Source organism: Falco cherrug, chromosome 4 (genome assembly GCF_023634085.1).
Source record: "Falco cherrug isolate bFalChe1 chromosome 4, bFalChe1.pri, whole genome shotgun sequence".
NCBI classification, from domain to species: Eukaryota; Metazoa; Chordata; class Aves; order Falconiformes; family Falconidae; genus Falco; species Falco cherrug.
In genome coordinates this window covers 30,722,225-30,746,220 of record NC_073700.1, presented here as the reverse complement: position 1 = coordinate 30,746,220, position 23,996 = coordinate 30,722,225, and the positions used below count along the sequence as shown (strand labels likewise).

Genomic DNA, 23,996 nt, shown 5'->3' with positions numbered 1-23,996 from the left:
CACCATGCTAATGGACTGGAGAACAACAAGCACATTTTGCACAGAGATGTGAAGGGGCAATGTTTTCAAATTTTACTGCCAAGTTTTCCCAGAATTATGACTGCCAGGTCAACCGATAAACTGTTAAGGCCCTACAAAGCCTCATTCAAAACACAGTACTTCCTGCTGTATAACATTCAGGCTTTGATTTTTATCATCACTTTCCTCATTGTCAACATGAATCACAACATTTTTTATGAAAGAGAACTGTGAATGAGGAGAAATCCTAGTTTTCTAGTGTTTCACAGTGGGAAACCAGTTCTTCAGCCTTTGTATAACAAACCACGGAGGACAGTTCAGCCTTACACGACAGCCAGCACAACACGCTCTTGCACTGCAATAGTTACTTCTTTCCCATTAAGTTTTAATTAGATAACACATGCATAACTCAGAAACAGACTAGCTGCAGTTGAGAAGGCATCATTTCAGCTTTATTTGAGCAAACGTAAAAGATCGCCTTTCTACAGACCTTCAGACAACATCTCTAGGCACAATCACACTGACTTTCAGGGGTCAGATCACATTTGCTATGGAGGAATGTGTTTTTCCTTTGTTAAGACTTTTGTAGCAGTTACCTGGTCATTTTTCATATTTCAGTTACTGCTTCGTTTTTAACGCAGGTTTAATACCTTACAATTACTGCTACTTCAACTACAATCTTCAGCAGTACACAGGTCCTCCGAGGGAGCTAAAGGCATTTATTTCAAGTTGCTTTCACAGGCAGAACCCCCAAATAGTCTTTGATGCATCTGGGATGTACTGAGAAAAAGCAGGGAGTTTCTGCCTGAAACTGATACTGAATAGTAGACGAGCACCTCAGAATTCATCTGCCTGAAGTGGCAACAAGTGGCCTCAAGAACAACGATAAAAATCTTACTTGCATAAACGTATGCTTTTTTATCCTCCAGCAGGTCAACAGCAGACAAAAAAAAAAAAAAAAAGATTGAGAGAGGTGATAAGGGAAAAAGTACATTTTACGTTAGTGATTTCAGAAAAAAATAATATTTTCTGTAATCACTCTGAAAGGAGTACAAATCTCTGCCATCGTCTTGCTTAACGGAGCTCAACAATGCTTACATTTCACTGGAGAGGAAATATCCATTTCTGAAACTTCCACCCACTCAGTCACTCCTTCTCTACTTTCTTCTCCAACTTAAAACCTTGAATGGGCTGAATTCACTTACTGAAGTTTGCAAATAACTAATCACCCATTGGCATTATTGATCTGCACATCCTGCATTTGCTGCAGTTGGAATGAGACAGCACTGGCTGGTGAATAGACTGTGAAGACCAAAAAATGAGATTAACCAGCTAGCCTTATACAGATCAAGTTATCTGCTGCCTTGTTCACTTCTCTTGAAGCTTCTAGAATGCAGTAAACTGAATTTCCTTAGCTCACAAAGACAGGGCTGATACGTAACTCCATTAAAAGAAAAGATCAGAAAAAACAAGTAACACAATTTCATGGAAAACAGGTCTTCTCAAATAGACTTGAAGAGATTTCAAGTCTAGTTAATTAAGATAACTGTGTTGACATAACAGAATAGGAATTCTGTAAAATATTTGCCTCTGTATCAAAACTGCATTATTTTTTAAAACTAGCACAATGCAAAATCAGACTATGGTAGTTTTTAAATGGCCCAAAAGTCAATGAACTAACAGTGACAGTGTGCACTTACTGCCAACAAGAATTGCTTCTATGGCCAATCGTATGCAGCATACATCCCCTATGAGACATAAGAAAATAGTACATCCTTACTAAAATACGCAGATAACACAAAGGCAGAATTGTAGCAAACAACAAAGTCCACAAAGATAGCTTAGAAATCTGATTGTGCTGGGCACAACCATTCCACAAGAATTCAAATGCATCGTGAGGCATCTCGAAACACAGAACATACTCTCAGGTATACAACACAGCAGGTACTTTCCGGAAGACAATGTCTGTGAAGAGGGCTTTTGGCCACGGTTAATAACGAAGGGTTACCTCCAATTTAATGCTGTGGGGAGAAGAAAAAAAAAAGGAAGAGCGAGAATCTTTACATACCTATAAGTAGACCTAGAGAAACAATATTGTCTCTGAATGCAGCATTGATGAGACCTCTACAGTGATAATGCATCTGGGTGAGGTGTGCATGCCTAACAGGGCTGTTGAAAATTAAGGAAAGTTGTGAGATTTCCATGAATGATTCATGGTTTGAAAAACACGTTTTACAATGAGAAATTAATGGAAATCAAACTATTTCATTTACTATGGAGAAGGCTGAAGCAATTTGATCAGGGTCTTCAGTGGAAACCTGGCACTAAATGGTTCTTTAATCTAGCAAACAAAAGCATAGCAAGAACCCAACAGCTCACAGTGAAGTCCATGAACTGGAAATAATATCTATTTTTAATAGGAATGGCTAACCAGGGAAATCAATACATTGTCTATCACTTAGTATCTTGCAATCAATATTTGATATCTTATTAAAGAGTCTGTGGAGCACCCACAAGTCACTGGGCAGGGATTTCTCTTAAAACTATTTTTTGTGTTATATAGCAGATGAGACCAAATGGGTATTCCTTTTGGCCATAAACCTCTTAATTCGACTCAATCCACTTCCTCCAACTCAAAAAAAGTGTTACCAAATACTTTCATCCATTCTCTCTCATATCGTTAATTCTCCCTCTTACTTTCTAAGCCTCCAGACAATTCTGTAACTTCAGCATTTATTCCTCTTCGATATAACAAGAACCTAGATGTTATCACTGACATTTTAATCTTTTTCAAGGAGAGTTTTAATTTGTAGAGAAATTATATTAAAATCAATGCCTCTAAATATAAAAATACTTTCAAATCTATGTTCATTTTAATACTTCAGAGTGGCAGAGCTGCTCAAATCCTTAGGTGATGTAAAAGCAGAATGACACTTAAGATACAGCCACTAAGATAGTGCCTTTTTTCCCTAAAGGAAATGCCTTTTTCACAGTCGTAACAACTTGAACATATGCATGCTGATCCATACAGATGTAATCCAGCTCACTGGAAAACTACAAAGTTTATTCGGTGATTAGAGTGCAAAAAATCAGAGAACAGAAACCTGTTTGTCACCTGCCATCTTTCTTGGTCAGTAAGCTTTGAATCAGGGAGTCTCTGTCCCGATTTATAGAGAGTAAAGTTAATTTAAGGATTTCTACTTTACTGGGAGACCGTGAAGAAAGACAAAAAGATGAACTGAGATGTGAAAACTCAAAAAAAGAAGTCACAAAACATCAACTCATCTCTACATACATCACTTTTGATCACGTGTACGCATTCTTTGTGAAATAACCATGCTCCACATATGTTCATCTTCATTAAAGCCAGAGCTTTAATGAACTGTTTCTCATGTTCCTATCTAACATCCTGCTGCCAGCCATCCGTCCAGCTTCCACAGCTGCCCTCTGAAGGCAGCATCTGCTATCTAGTTTTGAGCAACTTTGGAGACAACGAGGCACCTGAAGGATTGCGGAGTGGAAGTGGAGCAGGGAAGCAAACAGCTTGAACAAGCACAATCTGCCCCTGTAATCCCAGATGATTTCTGTCCTAGCATGCACGTGTCACAGTAACAACAACATGATTGTGGTTCTTCATGTCCATCAAGCGTGGTTCTTCATGTCCATCAAGCACAGGTTCAGACGGATAAGTAATTATGGTTCTGCCCTCAGGAAATGCCTGAAACATCATGAGATAGTACACTGAAAGCCAGCTTCAGGACTTGGCTACAAACCGGTCTTTTATAATAGATAAACCTGGCCCACTAACCTCCAGCTTGGTTCCCCCCAACCACCTCCTTGCCAGTGCTAGTGATTCTAATCCCCATTAAAAAACCCCTACGGGAGACCATAACATGGCTGCCACTCTGTACTAAAAAGAAAAAATCCCAAACATCCCCAATTCCTCAACACACGCCTGCTTTCTCTGGATCAGTAATGAGCTTGTCCATGTTGAACTTGAGAATACTATTCAATTTTATGAATTCTGCCTGGATCCTTACCAACGGCAAACTCTAATTTGTTTTCTGAATGCTATCTCAACTGTAAGAACTGATCAGTGCCTTCACTCCAGCTCTGCAGCCTGTATATTAAGTTAAACCACACGCAAATGTGTTTGCCTCTATCAAAAGCTGCTAAATGAGATAGTCTCCCATTCAAAGCAAAGCACCGCTAGGCAAAGAACCAGGGAAATGGTGAGTACTGCTCCGTCAGGTGAGATGGCCAGCAAACACTGGGTTACCAGGTGGGGCAGTCCATGCTGCCTCCTTGGGAGGAGCAGGTGGCCACGAGGGCTCGACCTCTGCAAAGACCAGTCAGCTGTGCCCGAGAAGGGCTGAAGCTGCTCGGCTCCAGGCTAACCGAACTGGACCAGAATCTGACAACGTACCAGAGCTGATGGGTTTGGACAGGTGTAACAGATGGTCAAAGGAAATGCATTGCTGCAAACCCGTTTTCTTTCAAAATTGAATTCTTCCCCTCCTGCTGCGTTCTCTGAACCACACTGCATCAACAAGGGCTTCTATGGCCAAGGCCCTGAGCATCACCTTCACAGCACAAGGGACCAAGCTTCAGGGCAATTATCCATAAATTCCACAGAAGCCACTTAGTCACACTCTGTCATACGCACAGCTGAGCTGGGATTTGTACCATCTCCTTCCTTATTGCCACCCAGACCCATGCACAGTTGATTTAAAACCAGCCACGTCCCCCAACCCTGATAGTGTCACCAGCCCCCCAAGCTCTGCTGTAGCACCATCTTCCTCTCACTGCTGCTGAGCATTCTCTTCTGCCTCTACACCTCATGAAGATTCACGTGGGAGGTTTTACTTCTCCAGAGATAAGCTTACTTTACCAAATATTTTAAGTTAGTGAACAAGAGAGCCTGAACCCTTGTTTTTTATTGTGTATGACCCTTACTGCTGATCCGTGCTTCTGTCAGGGATGGGTTTTGCTAGGGCACTACCACAGCGTAGTGAGCATCACCACGATCAGCCAACCTTTGTTTTAGAGATTACCAACTTGTTCCTGCGTCCCTGACACAGGGTTGGAAGTGGGAAACTGCTCTTACTGTGTGTGGGTCACTGTGCTGCACTGCCAGTCCCTGTCTGGGCAGCTGCTGCTAGTCCTGATCACTCTCATCTCTGAAACAGCCATGTGAGAGTAGAGTGCAATGGGCACCCTCAAAGAACAAGTACTTAGAGGCAGAAGACGGATTAAAATCAGGTTTTTTATATATTACTTCCTACAAGTAAGCTCTTAAGTGCTCAGTCTCTAAGCTCTTGGGAAAGAACAGTAGCTGGAAAAATACAGGGACACTGAAGAGCAACAGGGAAGTGGAGTAAGAGTGATTTGGCTGTTAGTGCTAAAAATTTAAACACAATTTTTACTTATTTTCAAACAAGCAAACTATTTTCCAATTCTCTCTCAGGAAATGGGAATATGCAGACTGAGAGTGGACCCAAGGCTGCTTAAAATGTGATCTACAGTCCGGCTGCTGTGGCATGCTGCAAGGGATTTGCAACGCTTAGTCTTAGCTGGTCTCTCTCAAACACGCACAGCCCTTAGAGCAGCTGTGACAAGCATCCCAACCACCACGGCAGAAAAGGAGTTAGCGTGTGGGAGAGAAGCTGGAGTAACGGGATGGAGGTAGTTCCCTTGCAAAGCACAAGTGACGAGAGCCGAGGCCCCTCCATTGGACCACGCTGTTGCTAGACATCAGCAGATCCCTCCTGGGATGAGCAAGAAAATCAGTGTGAGGTAAGGGAAGATATTCCAGGCTCAATTTAAACACCTCTATCCATTGCAGTCACATCTACCAGAACCACCTGAAATCTCCATTTATCACCTGCCTATTTTAAAACCAATCAATACCACTGCAGGACAGCAACTTTCTGTGCAAGTAGAAAACAAGATGGCCTAGAGCCCTTGGAAATTCTCCCTGTTCCCTACCAGCTTGATACCAACTCTGCTACTGTGTCTGCATCACGCACAGCCAGTGCTGTAACCCAGCCCTCAGCAATGCAGCAGCGGCAACTACTTTGCTTCCAGCAGCTCAACAAGCCTCGAGCCGTGAGTAGAGAAAGAGCCCCCTCTGCTTGCTTCTCCACAGCTGTGAAAAGTGTGTGTACGGAGTCTAAGTGTTTAATGAAAGTACTCCTTTAGCGAAGGAGTATGTGGGACGCAGGAGCTATTAGCTACTTTATAAACCCAGGAGCGTGTGTGTGTTGGGAGAGGAGTTTTGAAGGAGAGAACAAGTACCTGAGAAATAGAAAAAGGTGCAAGCTGCAGACACACACAGTGCTCCAGCCGTAACTGGCTCCAAGTAATTCAGAGTGGCCAGGTGGCTAAAAGCTAGACAGAACAAGGGACTAAGAGTGTGCCACACTGCACGAGCACACGCAGCAAAGCACGATCCAACTGTCCAAACAAGAGTTTTTAAGTGTTTGGCAAGAAAAGCTGGGAAGGAAGCTAACTAACCAAGCAGAATCACCAAGAGAGGGATGGAGGGTGGCCAAAGTCCAACAGTGGAAGGAAAAAGATGAGGAACAACTTCTGTGCCCCCTTGACCCCACCAGTTTTTTTCAGATGTGTAATTCCCATGGCAGACGACACGATGGTTCAGGTGTCAGAGCCCATCTGAATCTTGTCACTGCAACAGCCTATACTGATGTTACCTCCAGAGGAGATGCACCCGCTGGGACTTAAATATCCTGGCACAGAAAGGTTTTAAAATAATTCTGTCCTTTCCTTTATTCAGTACTCTTGCTAGTGACATACACATTAAAAATAGCTGAGGAACCACGTATGCTTCTAAGACAAACCGCAAGCCTTTGCATTAAGTTTTACTGACCTCATATGTAAATCAGCCTGTAAAGACTGGTAGCCCATTATATACTATTCAATTACTACAGCAGGCATCCATCCTGTGCCTTTCACAGTGATCTGCAGCCTGTAACAGGTTCATAAACAGCTCAGAAAGACAACTGCTGTAGATTTCACTTAACTCCTTATCTATCTGCTTTAAACGGATTAAATGACTATGTCATTAAAATGCTTGAAGTAAGCCTTTGATCATAAACTTCTCATCATTTCACAGTTATTGAATCTGATACCTAATGAATCTTATTCTGCCATATTTCTCTGTCTTCTGTTACCAGCCTTGTTCCCCATTAGTCTTGGCTCCTCAGTCCTGATGTGACTGCTTGGTATGCCCAGCCACCACCTCCTTACAGACCTCAATCCGATCCGCTGATTGCCCAGCCCAGAGGAACGGATGAAGTGCAGGAATTTCATCTGAGGTGGGGTCAGGAGAGAGAAAATAATCCACAAAATATAAGAAACACTCTTTACATATTCACTGCACAGCTGCGTGACTGCAATTTCTTTCTGAGGGCCCTTTCTGAGAGGGACCCGAGGGCCCCTGCACACTGCGCACCCAAGCAGAGAGGGGGAATTTGGGGGTGCACTCTCCCACTCTTTAAAGAAAAAGTGAGTTTTATTTACATACTAAAGCGGTGAGAGGAAGAAAAGCACTGCTGATGTCAAGGGGCCTTCTGCCACAAAGCACCATCAGATTTTATCGGCTGTAATGCTGGATGTGCCTGACCTCTGCAGCATGCCAAGGCGGGGGAAAAGCAAGGGAGGGGGAAAAAAAAGGCAGGGGAGAAACTTGTGCTACCGTGGGTGCCTCAACATAGCAGACAACAGCCAACAGCCAATGTCTAAGCCCAGCAAGGGGAAAGCCACTGCAGATCCTGGAAAATATCACAAGCCTAGTCAGAAGCAACCAGTGAAAACAGAAGGAGATAAAATGTTAAATGACCTGGTCCGTGAGCAAGTGGAGATGCTAGTAGTTAAGAAGAACATAGGTTCACCAGTCTGCAACAACTGGTAGAGATGGGAGATCATGTCGGTTTCACTGAGGTCATTTTGCATTCTTTTGCTCCAAACTCCATCAGGCTACAAACCCAGTGATTAAACATGGCACTTAATGTAGCTTCTTGCACCAGTTCACTCTGGGCAAATCAAAGGGACTTACCAGGGCCCTGCACAGGAGTGCTGGCAGGGGGAGCCTCCAAGCGTTAGTGGAAAGATAATGAACAGGCAGGGGGGGCTGATGCATTAGACATTCATAAAAGTCTCATAAAGAAGAGAATGTCAGTATTGGGTCTCCTGAGTACTTTTATTTTCTCCTTGAGAAGTTGACAACCATTTTCTGAAACACTTCAGAGATACTTTTTTTTTTTTTTTTTTTTTTTTGGGGGGGGGGGCGGGGCAGGAAGTCCATTTTCATCAGGCACAACAGGAAGAGTAGACTTCAGGAGTTCATGTCTGGCTATTGTTCAAAACAAAGTAGAAGGACTTCATGGTGAGAGTGGCTTTTGTCCTTCAGTAATCCGGAGACACAAAAAGGAAAACAAGAAGGTTCTTCCAGCAGCCATAGGAGAGGAAAAGTATCGTGCGACGTTACATGAGAACCAAACGCCTGTTTCAGTTGTGAACTCTATTAAAGCCACATGAAAGTGTTAAACCGAATGCTGAAAACCCACACATTTGATATGGAAGAGGCCTATTATGTCAACTTGCACAGTCCTTGCCAATGCAGCATACTGACTAATGTTAATCATTCTGTGTTCTAATTACCTTACCATTATAGCAATTTCCCTGATGATCATCCCTCTTTTTCCCCCTCCCCCCCCCTTTTTGCTGTTGTTCAGTGTTTTTCAACGATGCAGGCTGTATGGCTTGGACCACCTCTTTGCCACCCGAATGTTTCCAAAGAATTTACCAAAGGGTGTGTTATTATCTCTCTCCGTCATTCCCTTGGCTTACCAGGACATACTTTGTACTTTTAAACAAAACAATGTGAAAGAGGAGGACACTGCTTTGCTTCTGTCCCCTCATACGCTATGCACTGACACAGACAGGCTGGGGAAGCCACCCAGATGACCCAGTGCTACCCTCTCCTAGCACCTGGTCCGGCAACACAGAGCGTAGCAGTGTTGACTGCGATGGGACAGCAGGAAACAGCATCCTTTCTACCACCCAGCTGGAGTGAGACTGCCTTAGTAATTGCAATAGAGCAAGATTTAATTTATTTTATACTTTACTCCAGAGAGAATGAGGGGCCAGATTTACCCAGTGGCCTCATTCCTACCCCCAGAGCATGAACTGCTTGCAGATTTCACAGTGAGTAGACAGAAGCAAAGACACAGACAAGTCCCTTGAACCACGGAAGCGATCAGTCCTTTAAGCCTCATCACCCTCCTGTACATATAGTGACATTTTAGTTAGCTTCCCCTATGTCTGACAGACATCCTGGTCATGCAGAGAAACCACCTTTAACTTGCTACCCTCACAAAATTGCTACCTACACCAAACCTAACAAGAAAAGCAATCCAGTCCCCTCTTCTCTCTTGCCCAAGCAATTTAATAACTTGCCAGACAGCGCTAAGAATCCATTAGAGAAGAATATATTCTGCATTTGCTGTGGAAATCTCCTGGTGATCTTATCTGTCTCTCAGTTCAAGCTCAAAGCTCAATTGTTTTTTTCTGCCAGTACAAGGAGACTTCAAGCAGCAGTGAAATCTTTTCAGATGGGGAGAGTCATCTCTTCATACAGAATTTACAAGAATAAGAGATTTGTGGATAAACTGAAATAATAAGAGGAATGGCTATGGGGTAACCAACTGGATTCTGAAGGGTTTTGAGTTAACTGCTCCAAGCAGCAAATTCAACATTATCATGATTAGATTGTCTAAAGAAACAAGTACTTCAGAAACAGCCTTGCCCAGTAACAAGTTTTCAAGCTATCATTGAGTAAATCCATAGAAGGGCATCATCTCTAACTTTCACACATATCTGAAGGACTCAGACTATCTTTTTAATCTCCTGGAAGTGTGCAACATCAGTAAAGACCATTAAGTTGAACAGATAGCCAAAGAGCCAAGATGGGGGAATGAAAGGGTAGGTTCAGGAGGAATATGCTGATGAATTAACTGATGGGTCTGTTTTACAGTATGTCCAGTATTTTTTTCTCTAGGATGCTTGAAGGAATGGACCACACAAAAATCTTCAGGTGCAGATGCAGATCTGTCTTCTAAGCAGTTAGTGCCAACAGCATCATCATACTCAGAAGGTATCAGAGACCCTGGGAAAGCAGAAAGGCCAAAAAGACACTGTATATTCAATCCCCAAATTACTTGGACCTAGAAGTCTATGTGCCACCTCAGCACAGCCTCTAGGCAGCCCCAGGAAAACCGTTTCACATGTTGTACAGTCACTGTGCCTTCCCCCCATCCCACCCCTCTGACCATGCTTCAGTCGGATTCTGTTGGAACAATCTGGGTCAAGTCTATATATATCAAGTCACGTCTACATATAAATACAATTGCATGCATTCTAATACGTGTCTGCAAACATGTATTTATACAAAAAAATAAATGTGTGTATATAGATTTAAATTCCCTAGTGTTGTCTTCAAATGTTCAGGCTGCTCCACCATAACATTTATCGTTAAGAGCTCACACATAACTCATCATGCTTTTCCTTGCACACTGAACAGATCAACCTGTGAGCAAGCCTTGACTCCTAAGAAAATAAACCTTAAGGTCAGCAGCTCCAGCTGTGATAGATCTAGAGGGAGAGTAGTCCCACAGCTGAGCTCCCTTGCAGAGACTGCCCTGCCAACAGCTTTTCACATCCCCCTACTCATAAAAATGAGAAAATTTCTGTAATTACTACTGATTGCAGCCATGGTAGTATTACACAGAGAGAAAGGATGTATCCACTGGAAGACAACCAAAAATACATGAGAGAATCTCTGTGGAGCTCATCCTTGCTGCACAGCCTTCATGTTACTGGTTTTCCATGTTTTTCATCTCACTAGAGCCAGTAGCACAATGAACCCCCTTTTCAAAAGCGGCATCTTTGTACTGAAAGGTCACAATCTTGACTGAACATCTTATGTTGTATTCAAACATGCACAATAGTTTTCAGGACTTTTTATTTAATTTCAAAAGTCCTGCCAGAAATGCAAAGAACAGGCACAGCTTCTGTATTATTTAAGATATGTGGGGTTTAAACGTTGATCAGGGAAAGGACCAGTGTTCCTGATGGAGCTGAACCCCAGGCTTGGGTAAACAAAAATGTGATGGATCCCCTGGGAACTCTCCCACTGGTATTTAACACAACCGGGCTTTGCAGACACCACCACTCCTTTGTACACACAGAACCGCCTCACATGACAAATGATTTAAAAAAAAAAAAAAAAAAAGATACAAAAAAGATACAAAGAAGATGCTCTTTCCACAGCCTTTCACTTATCCTGCCATGTTCTCTACCCTCACTGGAAGAGAACAGCCCTTCTACCTGAATTAGTCAGTATCTTCCACTCTACTGTTAGCTGTCTTTCAAATCTAGGTAAGAAAGCTGTCAAAAACAATTACTTTTTTCTGACTTAGCTGGAACTATAGAGTCTTATCAAGCAATAGCAAATGGAATTTGAGGCAAATTTGGAAACTTAGACGGGGAAGAGACTGTATCGTGATCTCACTGCATTTGGGGTGTGCTGGCAGAGATGCTCGGACGTCAGGGTGTTACTTCTCCCCACTTACACCTCTGGGTCTCGCCAGGCAGGTCACGAGCTCCAGCCCCCAGCAAGCCTGGGCTGCAGATCAAATTGCTCGATGCTACGTGTTTGACCGACAGAGGCACAGCAAGTTTGCCTTCTACTATTTGATAAAATTCTTCAGGAGAAACCCATTTTCTTTATGTAGATCTCTGCCTCCAGGTGTCAAATAGGTGGTAGGTCAGTCTGGTCAAAGGGGAGGGTTCTGGGGTATGTAAGATAACATCAACATCTCACATGCTTGAATCCCCCTGACAGAGGTCACATAAAGAAAACATGTTTCACTGATGCACACTGGCATCTCCATCAGTGGCTCAGCTCCCAGAATCTCCCATTTTCACACACATATTTTAACATCATTACGACCACTGCCCACTCCTCACTGCGACATGAAACAGGCAGATATTCCTCCTCTCATCACACACACACATAAAAAAAATTGGCTACACTGACAATTACAATCCTTAATCTGGCTAAACAACCTGGTGTTCTGAGTCTTAGAGATGGTGTCAAGTTTTCCACACACCAAACAGCAGAGGAAAAATCCTGCACCATAATCAGAGCCTCCTTATCAGAAGAATAAAGCTGTGGAAGAGTATTACTGAAAACTTTGACTTTACAAAGACCAGTGGCAAAATCCAGACCACAACAGAAGAAGTGGCAAAGACAAGGACAGCATGAAACTGTGAGTGATTACTTTGGTTTAATCAAAAACTTGAAAATAATTGGGTCATGAAACAAAGGCTGAAATGATAACAAGCAATGAAAAGCTAAAAGCCTAACATGGAGAGAGCTGTAACTTACGGACGTGGTATTCATAGAAATTTGAGCAAAAGCACAAAGGTTCAGTAAACAACCTTGTGAGACATTATTTTCCCTATATGGGTCTAAACGACATTTTTGTTTTGCTTCTGTGACATCGCAGCAGAATTCAAAGCAACAGAAGAGTAACAGAAAATGAATTAAAAACAATTGAAAACTAATTTCTGCCATCAAATAACTACAGAGAAAAACCAGAAAACTATAAAGGGAGAGTCACTTTTATCATTTCCTGAAACTTTGCTTTTTCTTTGCTGTGTGATAAATAAGATTAGAGGAGCTTAAAGTGAAGTCTCTTTTTAAAACGGTTGTGTCTGCCTCCTCAGCCTTGGCTTTCACCTACAGGATGATTCTGGGGAATCAGTGAAACGTTCTTCCCGCACAGGAGCCTTCTATAGCTGCTACTTACTACTGCTTCATAGGCTGGCATTGTAAATTGTTGGGTGGGGTATTTGATAAACACAACTCTGTGTCTGAATGTGTAGTTGTAGCTGGAACTACTAATTTTCTAGCATCCTTGCTTGTTTTACCATACAAGAACACTTAACAGTGGTGTCTCTGTCACCATACCTTCCTTTCCTGAAAGCAGTATGCACACACAGAGAACACCCCCAGATTCAGCAGTTTAGGGCCTCCCTGCCATGCAACCAAGCCTTGCATGACTTTTAAATCCTCACCACTCGTTCTGCAATACCTGTTCAGTAAATCAAGTCTTGTTTCAAGCCAGCTTTCTTGTACCGCAGCAGGACTTGAAAAATTTCTCGGTGTTTGCCCCCTGCAGAATACATGTACTCTAGAAGCAACCTCCTCCTCAATGTAGCAGCATCCTCATCTGCATTTTGTGCTCATGACTGATTTTTCTACTCTAGCATAGATGCCACCTTTTGAAGTCTGTGTTTCATGCATACTGGTATGGCAACCTGTTCCAGTGGGACATTACCCCTGCCCCATCTCTCTCCCTGCTTGCTCTGAGCTCTCTGTGCTGCTGCTCAGGTATTGATGCTTAGCGCACTGACCTTTCCCTGTTGCAGAGCTGTTCAGGAAATCCAGCGCTCGCCCTTCCTCCCCTTCTGCTCATCTAATGAGCTGTGTGATGCCACACAACTGCTGATATTTTCACGGATAGTGGCAGGAGTACATTAATGAATTTATTATGGATTTTTGTGTTAAATGTATTATGTAAATGTTAATCAGTTTCTGCAGAACTTCGAGAAAGGTGCAGCATGAAATAAACAATATGGCTTTAGCTCTGTCAGTAAAATTTATAGAGCTTCAGGTGTTTAATATTCAATGTGCAAATTCCTTTTAAAAAAAATTTTAAAGGGCACGTTGGTAAAATTTCCCTGCACAAATGTGAATCTATGCACTCCTGGTCCCTGATGTTAACAAACATTAGCAATTCTGTTGCTGTGCGTGTCCTTGTTTTATTCAACATCCACTCTGCACATCACATTTATCAGCGCCACTGAGGCCACGAAACAGCTTCTCCTTGAACCACCTAATGACAAATCTACAACTCTATGACATGTTTATGCTTCTCCTCTCTGCTCCCATAGAATGTTTCTAATTCCTGTTAATTCTAATAACTGCAATGTATTCAGAATTAGCATGTACAATTATTTGCATAGCCCCAGCTAATTCAGTGTCACATAGTCCTCAAGGGTCGGAGCACGAGCATAGCAGCTTCTGCATTCCTCCCATTCTACACTGGTTCTAGGACTTTCTCCAGCACCTAAACCACATGGCACAAGATACACAATGTTTTCTCCCAAATAACCCATATAATCCTTTTAGCACAATTTATAGGTACATTATGTGGTGGATTTGGCGGTGTTATGACTTGATGATCTTAAAAGGTCTTTTCCAGCCTAAATAATTCCATGATTCTATGATCATAGGGGAAGTAATTTTCCCTTGCATCCATTTGGGTAGCACTTTAACATATACCCTTAGCAGTTCACTGTGAACACTAAGAGACACCCACACAGCAAAGCAGTTTGACTAACTCAAGCAACAGTTGAAGTGAAGGTGTAAGAGCAGAGGTTTTCACTCACGCTAACCACCAGAGTACTTGCTCAGTGACTCCACTGTGCTGCTCTAGCCCTGACATGGTACTGCCTGTCCCATACCATCTCCAGTGCTATTGTTACCCACGGCACCAGATTCACCCCGTCCCTGCTGCAATTACAACCAACTTGCTATGTGCATATTCTCCAATGTTCTGTGCAAGCCACACATACCTCTAATCCAGCATAAATGAGTAACCATGGTGTCTAGGTTATATGCTGGCAGTGAGTGGTGGAGGCATTTAGGTCATGGGGAGACTCCTGGAAGTATAAAGGTACCTACGAACACCTTTGCAATGTGGCTAAGAATTAAGAATGCCAATCCCCGAGTGAAATGCCTGTGCTACACTTGAACTGTTGGGTCAATAATTAATAGAAATGGCATAAATTTAACTGAGGCAGCATAGATGTTTATCACATGTGCTTTTCGTTGGTGTTTTGAGCAAAACTGTGGCGTGACCTGAGAGTGGTCTCTGCCAATACACATTTGAGCAGACACATGCCTCCTTACACCAGTGAAGACCTGCTGCAGCCTGTGCAATTTAGAAGATAATCTTTACCTGTAAAAGATAAACTTACTGCCAGCAAAATCCAGGAGTCCGTGAAAAGGATCACAAATCGCTCTGTTCTGCATCCACTCTCACACGCTCCCGTGAAACTCAATGTGCTGGATGAGTGGGGCAGCACGGTAATGATATGACCTTCTGCAGACCTGGAGCTGCACTTCCCTGCTTAGTTCACCACCTTTTTATTCAGTCTCCTGCTGTATGTTCTCACCTATTCTATCTTCATAATTAAATTCCTCTGAAGCACACACACATTTTTTCCTACACCTTGTCAAAAGCTACACCTGACTTAAGAGATGGAAGCGGTTTGCCCAAACCCATTTAAAGGAGCCTTTCTTTAAAAAAAAAAAAAAAAAAAAAAAAAGGGTTGAACCTGACCACCTGAGGTTTTCAATGAGGACCAGGCTGTGCCACAGACACGAATGCAGACCACAGCATGCACAGACGAAGGAAAAAAGACAGGAAACTTGTAAAAGGGAAAGCATGGAGATAATCCAGGAAGAAGACATGTGAGCATTTATTTGAGAGGTCAATTAGGGAACCGTGAAAGGCTGGCAATGTCCCTTCAGGTTTTGTAACTGTGTAAATGATTCATTCGTCATTCTTCACTGGTCACATAGTGAACAGTTAGACTATTAAATGACCTCCCTCAACTTTGCCTTGGGCTCCTAACTCCAAGCTAGTTACTGCCTGGATGCCAAAGTCCTAACGACAAACTGAGTCATTAATGCTTAAAGAGGAGAAATGTTCCCTGTCCACCACACAGAGAAACCTGTGCTTGGGGTACAGCTCCCAGATGTTTCATCAGTCCCTCAAAACACAGCACCAGGATAAGAGTGAGACTAGGCCAACCACAAACGTTGGAGAGATAAGGGGAAAAAGAAACATGAGAGCACTCTGGATGCCCCAGCACCCCACACCGAAGGTCCATGGGCATTTGACTCCCAGAGAGCTTAATACAGCAGCCAGCAGCCACCCACAGTCCCTGCAGAGCCTGCCCTGCATCGAGCCTCCTGCTTTGACGGGACCAACCACCTTCAGTCCGTGCTAGCTTAGGCAGGCCAATTAAAATGACCTAAAGTAGACAGATCAGACAAATCTCCAGACACCCACTCTATTTGCACTAACTTTGCCAATTATGTCAGCTACTCTTACTAAAAAAAATGATAATATTTCTGCTTGCAACACTTTTTTATTTCTTATCTTCAAATCATTACAGCTGCAAAACAACTACCACTGAAGTGGACAAGTGGGTTACACTTTAATTTGTGCAAAAAGAATTAGTTTAAATCCTGGAAGAAACTAAGATTTCATTTAACCAGACCGACATCTGAAAACGTAAAATGGTCAATAACAACAGCAAAGTGCGACATTTAGAAAGGAACTACTACACATGCATTAAGGAACACCCCAAAACACATTAATAAAGACATGCCACCATGACAAAACACCCCAAATACTTTGTGGAGTATGTTTTTCTCAGACCGTTCCCTCATGGGCACCATAAAAGGGAGTTCAGTCCCTTCTATTCTGACTGCAAAATTTAGCATAAAAACCTGCTTCTGGCCCGGGAAAGTTTTCTGATGACTGTCCCCATACTATGTAGCTAGTCAACTCCTCCTAAGCCCTTTGGCATAACAGGCAAAAGTCAATTATTTCAACAGGTATGAATAAAATTGTGTTTTTATGAGCGTTGCTGTCATATAACTACCGGCAAAAAGGCCAAACACAACCAGTTACTACTGCGACTACAGGCACTGCACTGAAAGTTGATCAGTTCAGAGTTTGGGCCAAACCATGAACCTTTCACACAGCCAAACTACCCTTGTAGGGTTTCACCAAGTCCCAGAGATCCTCTCCCAGCTTTCTGTGACCCTGTTCAGGCTTCCCTGACTGCCAGCATCCACAGGTGATTCCTTTTACTCAGAAACAAGCAAGAAAATAAAGACTCTTTCCATTTAGTCTCATAAATACACATGCACACGCTCAAAGGGATTAGGCTTCTAGCTTGGCTATGGGACTAGAGGCAATTTTCATGCTCAAACACACCGCAGTGTAAAAAAACATCTCCCTGCCTTTTATCCGTACAGATCCACTTATCTGAACACTAACTGGAGTTTCATTTTACTCACCAACCAGCTGTGAACTAATTATGAGAACTTCTAACTAGTCCTGCTCCCTCTCCAAGCATATGGATCCAATTAAGTCAAACTGCAGCTGATTTTAATCAATCTTCCTTGAAGCAGCCAAACTTGAAGAATCTCTTCTGCTTCAGCTCCAAGAGTAGAGGAGAGCAGGAAAAGCAGGAGAGTAGTATTTGCATAAGGAACACTTCACATCTGCTTGGTTGCCTATAAACACAAGGCTCCTAGCAGTAAGAAATGCTAATGAACACTCCTCACAAGTCTTTCCTCCCACTTTATCCAAAAAGCACTGATTCGATCAGTCTCTTTTGTTCCTGGCAGGAGCTGCACTTTTCCACCAGCAGCTCTGGAAGATAGTCCAGATCATTTCAGATAACTAAACAAACCAAACCTTCCACTGAAATCTCAGCAAGTCTGCCCACCGTAGGCCAAACCTAACAGCACAATTGCTTTCCTGGAAGCCTTTTTTGCTTCATCAGAAGAAAGAAGGGTAGGGGGGAGGAGATAAAATTGTCTGATTAAACCCAGTCATTTAATGTATTATTTGAATCCCTCCCCTGAGCCACAGTTTTTCTTACAATAATGTCCTGGGTGATGGGGACTACCTCAGCAGGGTGTCATTTCTCTACAGTTCCAACATTTCTTGTGTTTTTGTAATCTGAGGTTTTTATTAGCAGTAAAGACCTGACCAGTGAGTAATATCCATGCTAAAGTCTTTATACAAGTGAAGGAAAATCAATGCAGCCTGCAGCTAGGTGTCAAGAGCCAAAGGGGTTTGGAGGAAGGGGTGTGTGGAGGTGGAAAGCGCCTTCACCCATAATTCAAGCTGTCCCCACACAAGCACAGAATACAAAGAGATGTCAGATGTTATATACACTGCTGTGGACAGCCATTGGTATCTCAGTTTCTTTATTTGCTAATACTGAGCTCAGGGAGCGTGAATCACACACCTAACACAAAAGTACCTTTCCACATGCTTGCTTGCCCTCTGGCCAGTCCATCAGGGTCCTGTAGTTCACAAAGTGGGCCATTGTCGGCAGCAGCCAAAGCAAAAATGAGCAAAAATCATGTGCCAATATGCGGATACAAAAGGATGTGAGAGGAGACAAACATTTTTGAAGCTTTACTCCTTTCCACACATCAATAGTCAAACATTGACATTTTTGATTACCAAATATTAGCCATACCTCCCTAGATTTCATTCACTGCACACAGCTTTGTGAACTCAAGACTTCAGTCCAGAGTGACGCAAAACCTTAATTCTACATCCTGCCTCTTCCTGCTCCTGATCCACAACTTTAATACACGCCTTCCATGTATCTCCCATTCAGTACACACAAATCCAGAAAGTCAGAGGTTTTGTTTTAAAAAAATGAACTGGAGATAAAGATTTTCAAAAATTTCCCTCATCCTACCCTGTTTAATGTCACTCCTTACTTACTCTCATACCTTTATCTGATGCCATGCTTTTCCCATGTTTGTAATTTCAATCATCTTTCTGTTCAGTAAAATTTTTCTGTGGTTTCTATGTATAAAATTTGTCTTGCTTTTTTCCCCCTTTGTGATAAAGAGGTGTTACTTTAACCCATCATCTCCCAGTGATTTCTTTCAGATATGAGAACAAATAACATGTCAAACTATAAATATTTCAGTGACCTTATCTGAGCATATAATAATATTTTCAGCATATTTGCTCGGCACTGATAGAAGAGGTAAATTTCTAAGCTTATCCTTAACTTAGTGGGTTCCCACCAAAAGGAACCTTCTTCCAATGCGTGTATAAAAAAAGTCATTCTAAGCCTGACCTGTCAAGATACTTGATTCCCAAAGGTGAATAAAAAAATGAGAAGGCTGATGTTTTCCCCTCTGAGGAGTTCTGAAATCTTGACCGTTGAGGTGGGCACACATTGATCAATACAGACACTTTAGCATTCAGCCTACATATTCCTATATTTATGCTTTCCTCTCTCCTCCTCCTCCTCTTTTGGAGAAGCTGCTTTTGGCATCCAGTCCTCTAAGACACAAGGAAAGTGAGAAGCTAAGGAATGGGAGAGCTACCTCCTTTTAAATAAAGAATTAAGGCCACATGGCAAAGCAGATGTAAGAGCATGATTACCTTAATTCAGCTCACTAACTAGTCCTTTGGGGGACTGGCAGATTTCTCTTTCCCAGACCTGCTAAGCCAAATAACCTTCCTTCTCTTTTGCACACGTACATGTTATCTCATCCTTCCCTTATAGTTTTTACTCTGCTCTATCTGCAGGTCATTCCTGTTCTCCCCACTCCCTTCACAAAGGTCTCACCTGCACAAGTCTGCATTCAAACAGCGAGCACTATCAACAAGATAGGTCACGGGGACCCTGAGGTGAGCTTTCAAAGCCTTTGGGGTGAACAGTACAACTGTTACTGTGTAGTAGCTTTACCACAGTATGAAGGTTCCGTCTTGTTCCTATCACCACACTTCTGTCCTGTGAAAGCTCAGCTACCCAAATGGTAGCTGCTGATGGTCCCCTCTACCGAGGACCAGAAGGCAGACAATTAGCAAGACTACGCTGAAGATTTTGCACCTTCCCTCTTTGAATGTGCAATTTAAAAACCTTGGTGTTTTGGCATCTCAAGAGCAATATGAACAAACAAAGCAGAGCATTTCAAGAGACCACAAGGAAATAGGCAATTTCTCTGGTCAGGCTTTCTTGGAAGGCTAGAAGCCACTGCAAGACATTGACAGATTAAAAATTACCTGAGTGAGTTGCAACCTGTTCTGAAACCAAAGCTGCTATTTTGTTTGTTGGACACCTAAGCATGGAAACACCAGCCCAAAGCTTTCATCTCCTCCTGATGACTGAAACCCAATTAAAGGAGAGATGGGTGACAGGTTTCACACTAAACATGGCTCAGCAGAGATGCTCAGCAGCTCTTAGCTCCCTGCTTTAACAAAACTGTCACTTCCCCTGTCTCTAGGAATTGGTAATAATAAAAAAAAATATTTGATTCACCTCTAACAGGTGTCAAGATAAAAATCAATGGTCTGTCTGAAATCTGGGTAATTTCAAACCTGCCGGTTTTCCACCATAAAGCAATTTACACAAAAATGGAAAAGAAAAAAAAAAAACCCAGAAGAAGAGAGAAAGAAAAATTAAGAGAATGAAATGCTACAATGCCAAATTGTTCAGCATATCAGAGAGAACAGAAGGGAGAGATAACACTGTTTGTAGCAGGATGGGCTTTGATGAAACAAACAGGCTCAGGTTCTTGTTTGCTCCAGCACCTTTCAAACTGGAAACACTATAAAAGCTTGAAACAACTCCCATGCCCCTCCTCTACCCTGGAAAGCTGTTCCCAGAATAACAGCAAGCTGAATAGACAGTCTGCTCAACTCCTGCAGGTGCCCTTGCTCTCCTTCAAGGAGGGTAAGACTTACAGATCTATCCAGAGTGAAGAGCTGAAGACCTGCCATACAGGACAGCCCTACCTCAGAAAAAGGAAAAGCATCCACAGGAGCACAGCAAAAGAAACACCGCCTTTCATCCTTCTGACTCCACACCTTCTGCTTTCCGTGTCTGTGGTATGGACATGCTGCCATGTCATCCTCTCAACAGTACTGGTGCTTCCTGGCTTGGAAAATTACTATCTAGTAAGGCCACAAAGCAGTGGTCTCCATCTCCATTGATGATGGCAGCAGTGGAGTTCTCAGTACAAAGGGAGCTCAAATTTCCTTATCAGCTCCATGCTGTTAAGCCCTGTCTACACTCCCGCTTTGGCACAAATGAATTTGGAGACAGACAACTTGTGATAGTGGAGTTACTTGAAATAAGGTTTAAGAAGAAAAAAGAAGAGGTTCTAGGCAAAGGCATCAAAAAAAGACAACTGTGTTCATGTGACTGCATCCAAGAACGTGGTCACAGACATAGATGTGTTGGTGCAGTTTGCACCAGCTTCCAAAAAATGCCTTGCCCAGATTGAGGGAAGTGAAGCTGCGTGCTGTGTTCTGGCACATCTGTTAGAGCAGCTATGGTGAACGAACCATGTCAAGCTCTCCAGCTGCTCTGGACCTCCACATTTCCTACCTGCAGAGTTAGCTTCTCCAATTTCATTTCCAGGGATTTGTTCTCCTCTTCCAGCTTGCTGCGTTCAGCTTCCAGCTCCTCAATTTTCAGCCTGGAGAAGAAGGGAAAAGTTAATAGACACTGTGTCCCTGCACAGTCCCACCACAAATAATCAAGTAAAACATGAAATCACAAGCAGTATCAGATTATCCCTCTGTTCAGTACCACACAGCTACACACCCGAGGCAGTTAATTTTTTAACTTTTTATGTTTAATGACTAAAAGATAGAAGTTTGTATGACAAAAATATAATTTGTAAAAGTATATTAAAAATATATAACTTGAATATAAAGCAAATCCAACTTAGATGCTTCCTGAAACCAAGGACTGAGTCTAGACCATCATGTTTAATAACCAACAACAGCTAAAATCTCCATGAGCGCATCAAATCTCTTTCTGATCTAATTTATACTTTTGGCCTTCACAACACTCCTTGGCAGTAAGTTCCACAATTTAATTATGTGCTGTATGAAAAATTAGTTCATTTTGGTTTATACTTCACATGTGATTACTTCACTGAGTGGCTGTTAGTCCTGCTATGAAAAGTTGTGAATAATTGTACCGTACTCCCCTCTCCATACCACTTTACAGGCCATCTGTTATTTCCTGAAGAATCTCAATTTAACCTTTCCTCACATCAAGAATTTTCTGTATTACTGCTCATCTTTATTGACCTTCCTTGTTCTTCTTCAAGTGTTATATAGACTTTTTACTATGAGAAAAGTTAGAACTACACACAGCACTCGTATTCAATGGCATAATGGAGCTTTCTGTTTTGTTCTCAACTTCTTTTCTAATAATTCCTAGTATTCTATTTGTCTTTTTAACTATGGAGCAGTTACCTGATATTTTTAGAAAACTGTTCACAATAACGTAAGATCTCTTTCTTGAGTGATAACAGCTCATTTAGAGCCCACTACTGTGGGAGTAAAAATAAAGGCATTTTTTTCTTACGTGCATGGATTTTGCAATTATTGGTGTACAACTTCATCTCTCGTCTCAAGCAGCATCATAAGATCCTTCTGAAACTCTGAACAGTCTGATAAGCTGAGTAATTTCTCAGATTCTCTCACCTCACTACTCACAAACTCCTCTTTGTGTTGGACAAGTTCCCAATAGAAGCCATTCCAGGACTTAGCAGAAAGCGCTCGATATTGTGAAAACAACATTTATTCTTTGATTTTTCCATCTTTTAACTTTGTATTACATAAACAAATTAATGGAAGAAGAATGCATCAGGCTTTATGAAGTAGAAAGACATGACATTATCTCTGGCTCAGGAGGCACTAGAAGCTCGGAGAGCCTTCTGGCAACGTACCCCAACAGCCTTGCCCTATTCGCATGGTCACCCACCATCCCTGCAGACACTACACCGGGACAACCAGCCCTCTGTGATTTTTATGTTCTTATTAATCCAGCAAAGAACCTACTTTGTTATTCCATCAAAGTAAAGATTCTTTGTGGCCTTTGGCTCAAAGCTTTTTGAAAGGTCAAATATATTCTATCAACCATACCAGCCTTAGCCAAGTGATTGTTGAATCCTTCAGAGAACTCTATCAAACTTGTTAGGCACGATTTTATTATTATAAAATGTTTGATATAACATTTTTGCTTGCATTTAAGTACAGAGTATAAAAACCTTAATGCTGCTTCAAGAACCTCACCTTTCACACGTTAACTTCCTGGGATTAACTGTGCAACTAATGCATATTAACATCGATATTTGCATTCAATTTTCTCGGGATCCTTTTCCAGAATATTTTTAAAAAACTAATTTTCTTCCTTGATAATACTCACTTTCAAATGATCTAAATTAAGCTGAAAATCCTTGCACCGTGACAATAAACAACGCACCCATCTGCCAATATCCCAAAATTATGCAACAGAAGTTTCAGGTACGACGGCAATGCCATCTCTCTTACTCACAGGCAAAAGTTACAAACTTTTCCATAGAAGCTGGCTGATCTACAAGATGTTCAGCACAGAAATGCCTCCTTTATAAATGCACAGCCTGAATCGCTTAAATTATTTGTAAGCCCGACCCCTGCTGGTAATTTTCTGATATTATAAATTAGCATCTTTTTCCCTTTTGGAAGCTTCTAAAATGCCGAGGAGCAGCTTTTAGCAGTGTCTAGGCCATCCAGAAAGATTATCAATAATTTTGAGAAGAGACACTAAGCTAGCAGGGTTGGAGGATGCTGAAGAAGCAGGAGACTGAAAAGGTTGGGAAAAATCGAAATTCAAAATGGAATTAATGCTTTTAAGGGCATATTTCTAAATGGACTGCAGAACAGGCCACAAGAGCAGCAACGTTTTTCTCTGAGGAACAACAGCGCAGCAGTGACTGAAAGGTCAGAGCCAGACGCCGGACTCTCATCAGTACTTTCTCCATATTTACACACTGAATTTTAATTTAGAACAGATTTCTCCCCATCCAGCCTCCCAAATAAGCTGTGATATTGCCATTATCTGCCTGCAGAACTTCTCTCCATGTGGAGGTTTAAGCTCAGGCCTGTTAGATGCCCTTTTAGAATCACTGACAGCAGCCTCCAGAAAACACAAAGATCCAAGACACAAGCGAGCTGTAACAAGGGTGGGTTTATGCCATT

General features: G+C 42.2%; 1 protein-coding gene across 2 annotated transcripts in view; it reads right to left on the bottom strand.

Annotated features, from left to right (window-relative positions):
- MAD1L1 (mitotic arrest deficient 1 like 1) overlaps nucleotides 1–23,996 on the bottom strand; it is a 380,521-nt gene that overhangs the window by 142,517 nt on the left and 214,008 nt on the right. For both annotated transcript variants that reach the window (XM_005438213.4, XM_055708779.1), the window contains one exon: nucleotides 21,349–21,439. In XM_005438213.4, coding sequence (XP_005438270.2) covers nucleotides 21,349–21,439 — 91 coding nt within the window. The remainder of the gene's footprint in view (nucleotides 1–21,348; nucleotides 21,440–23,996) is intronic.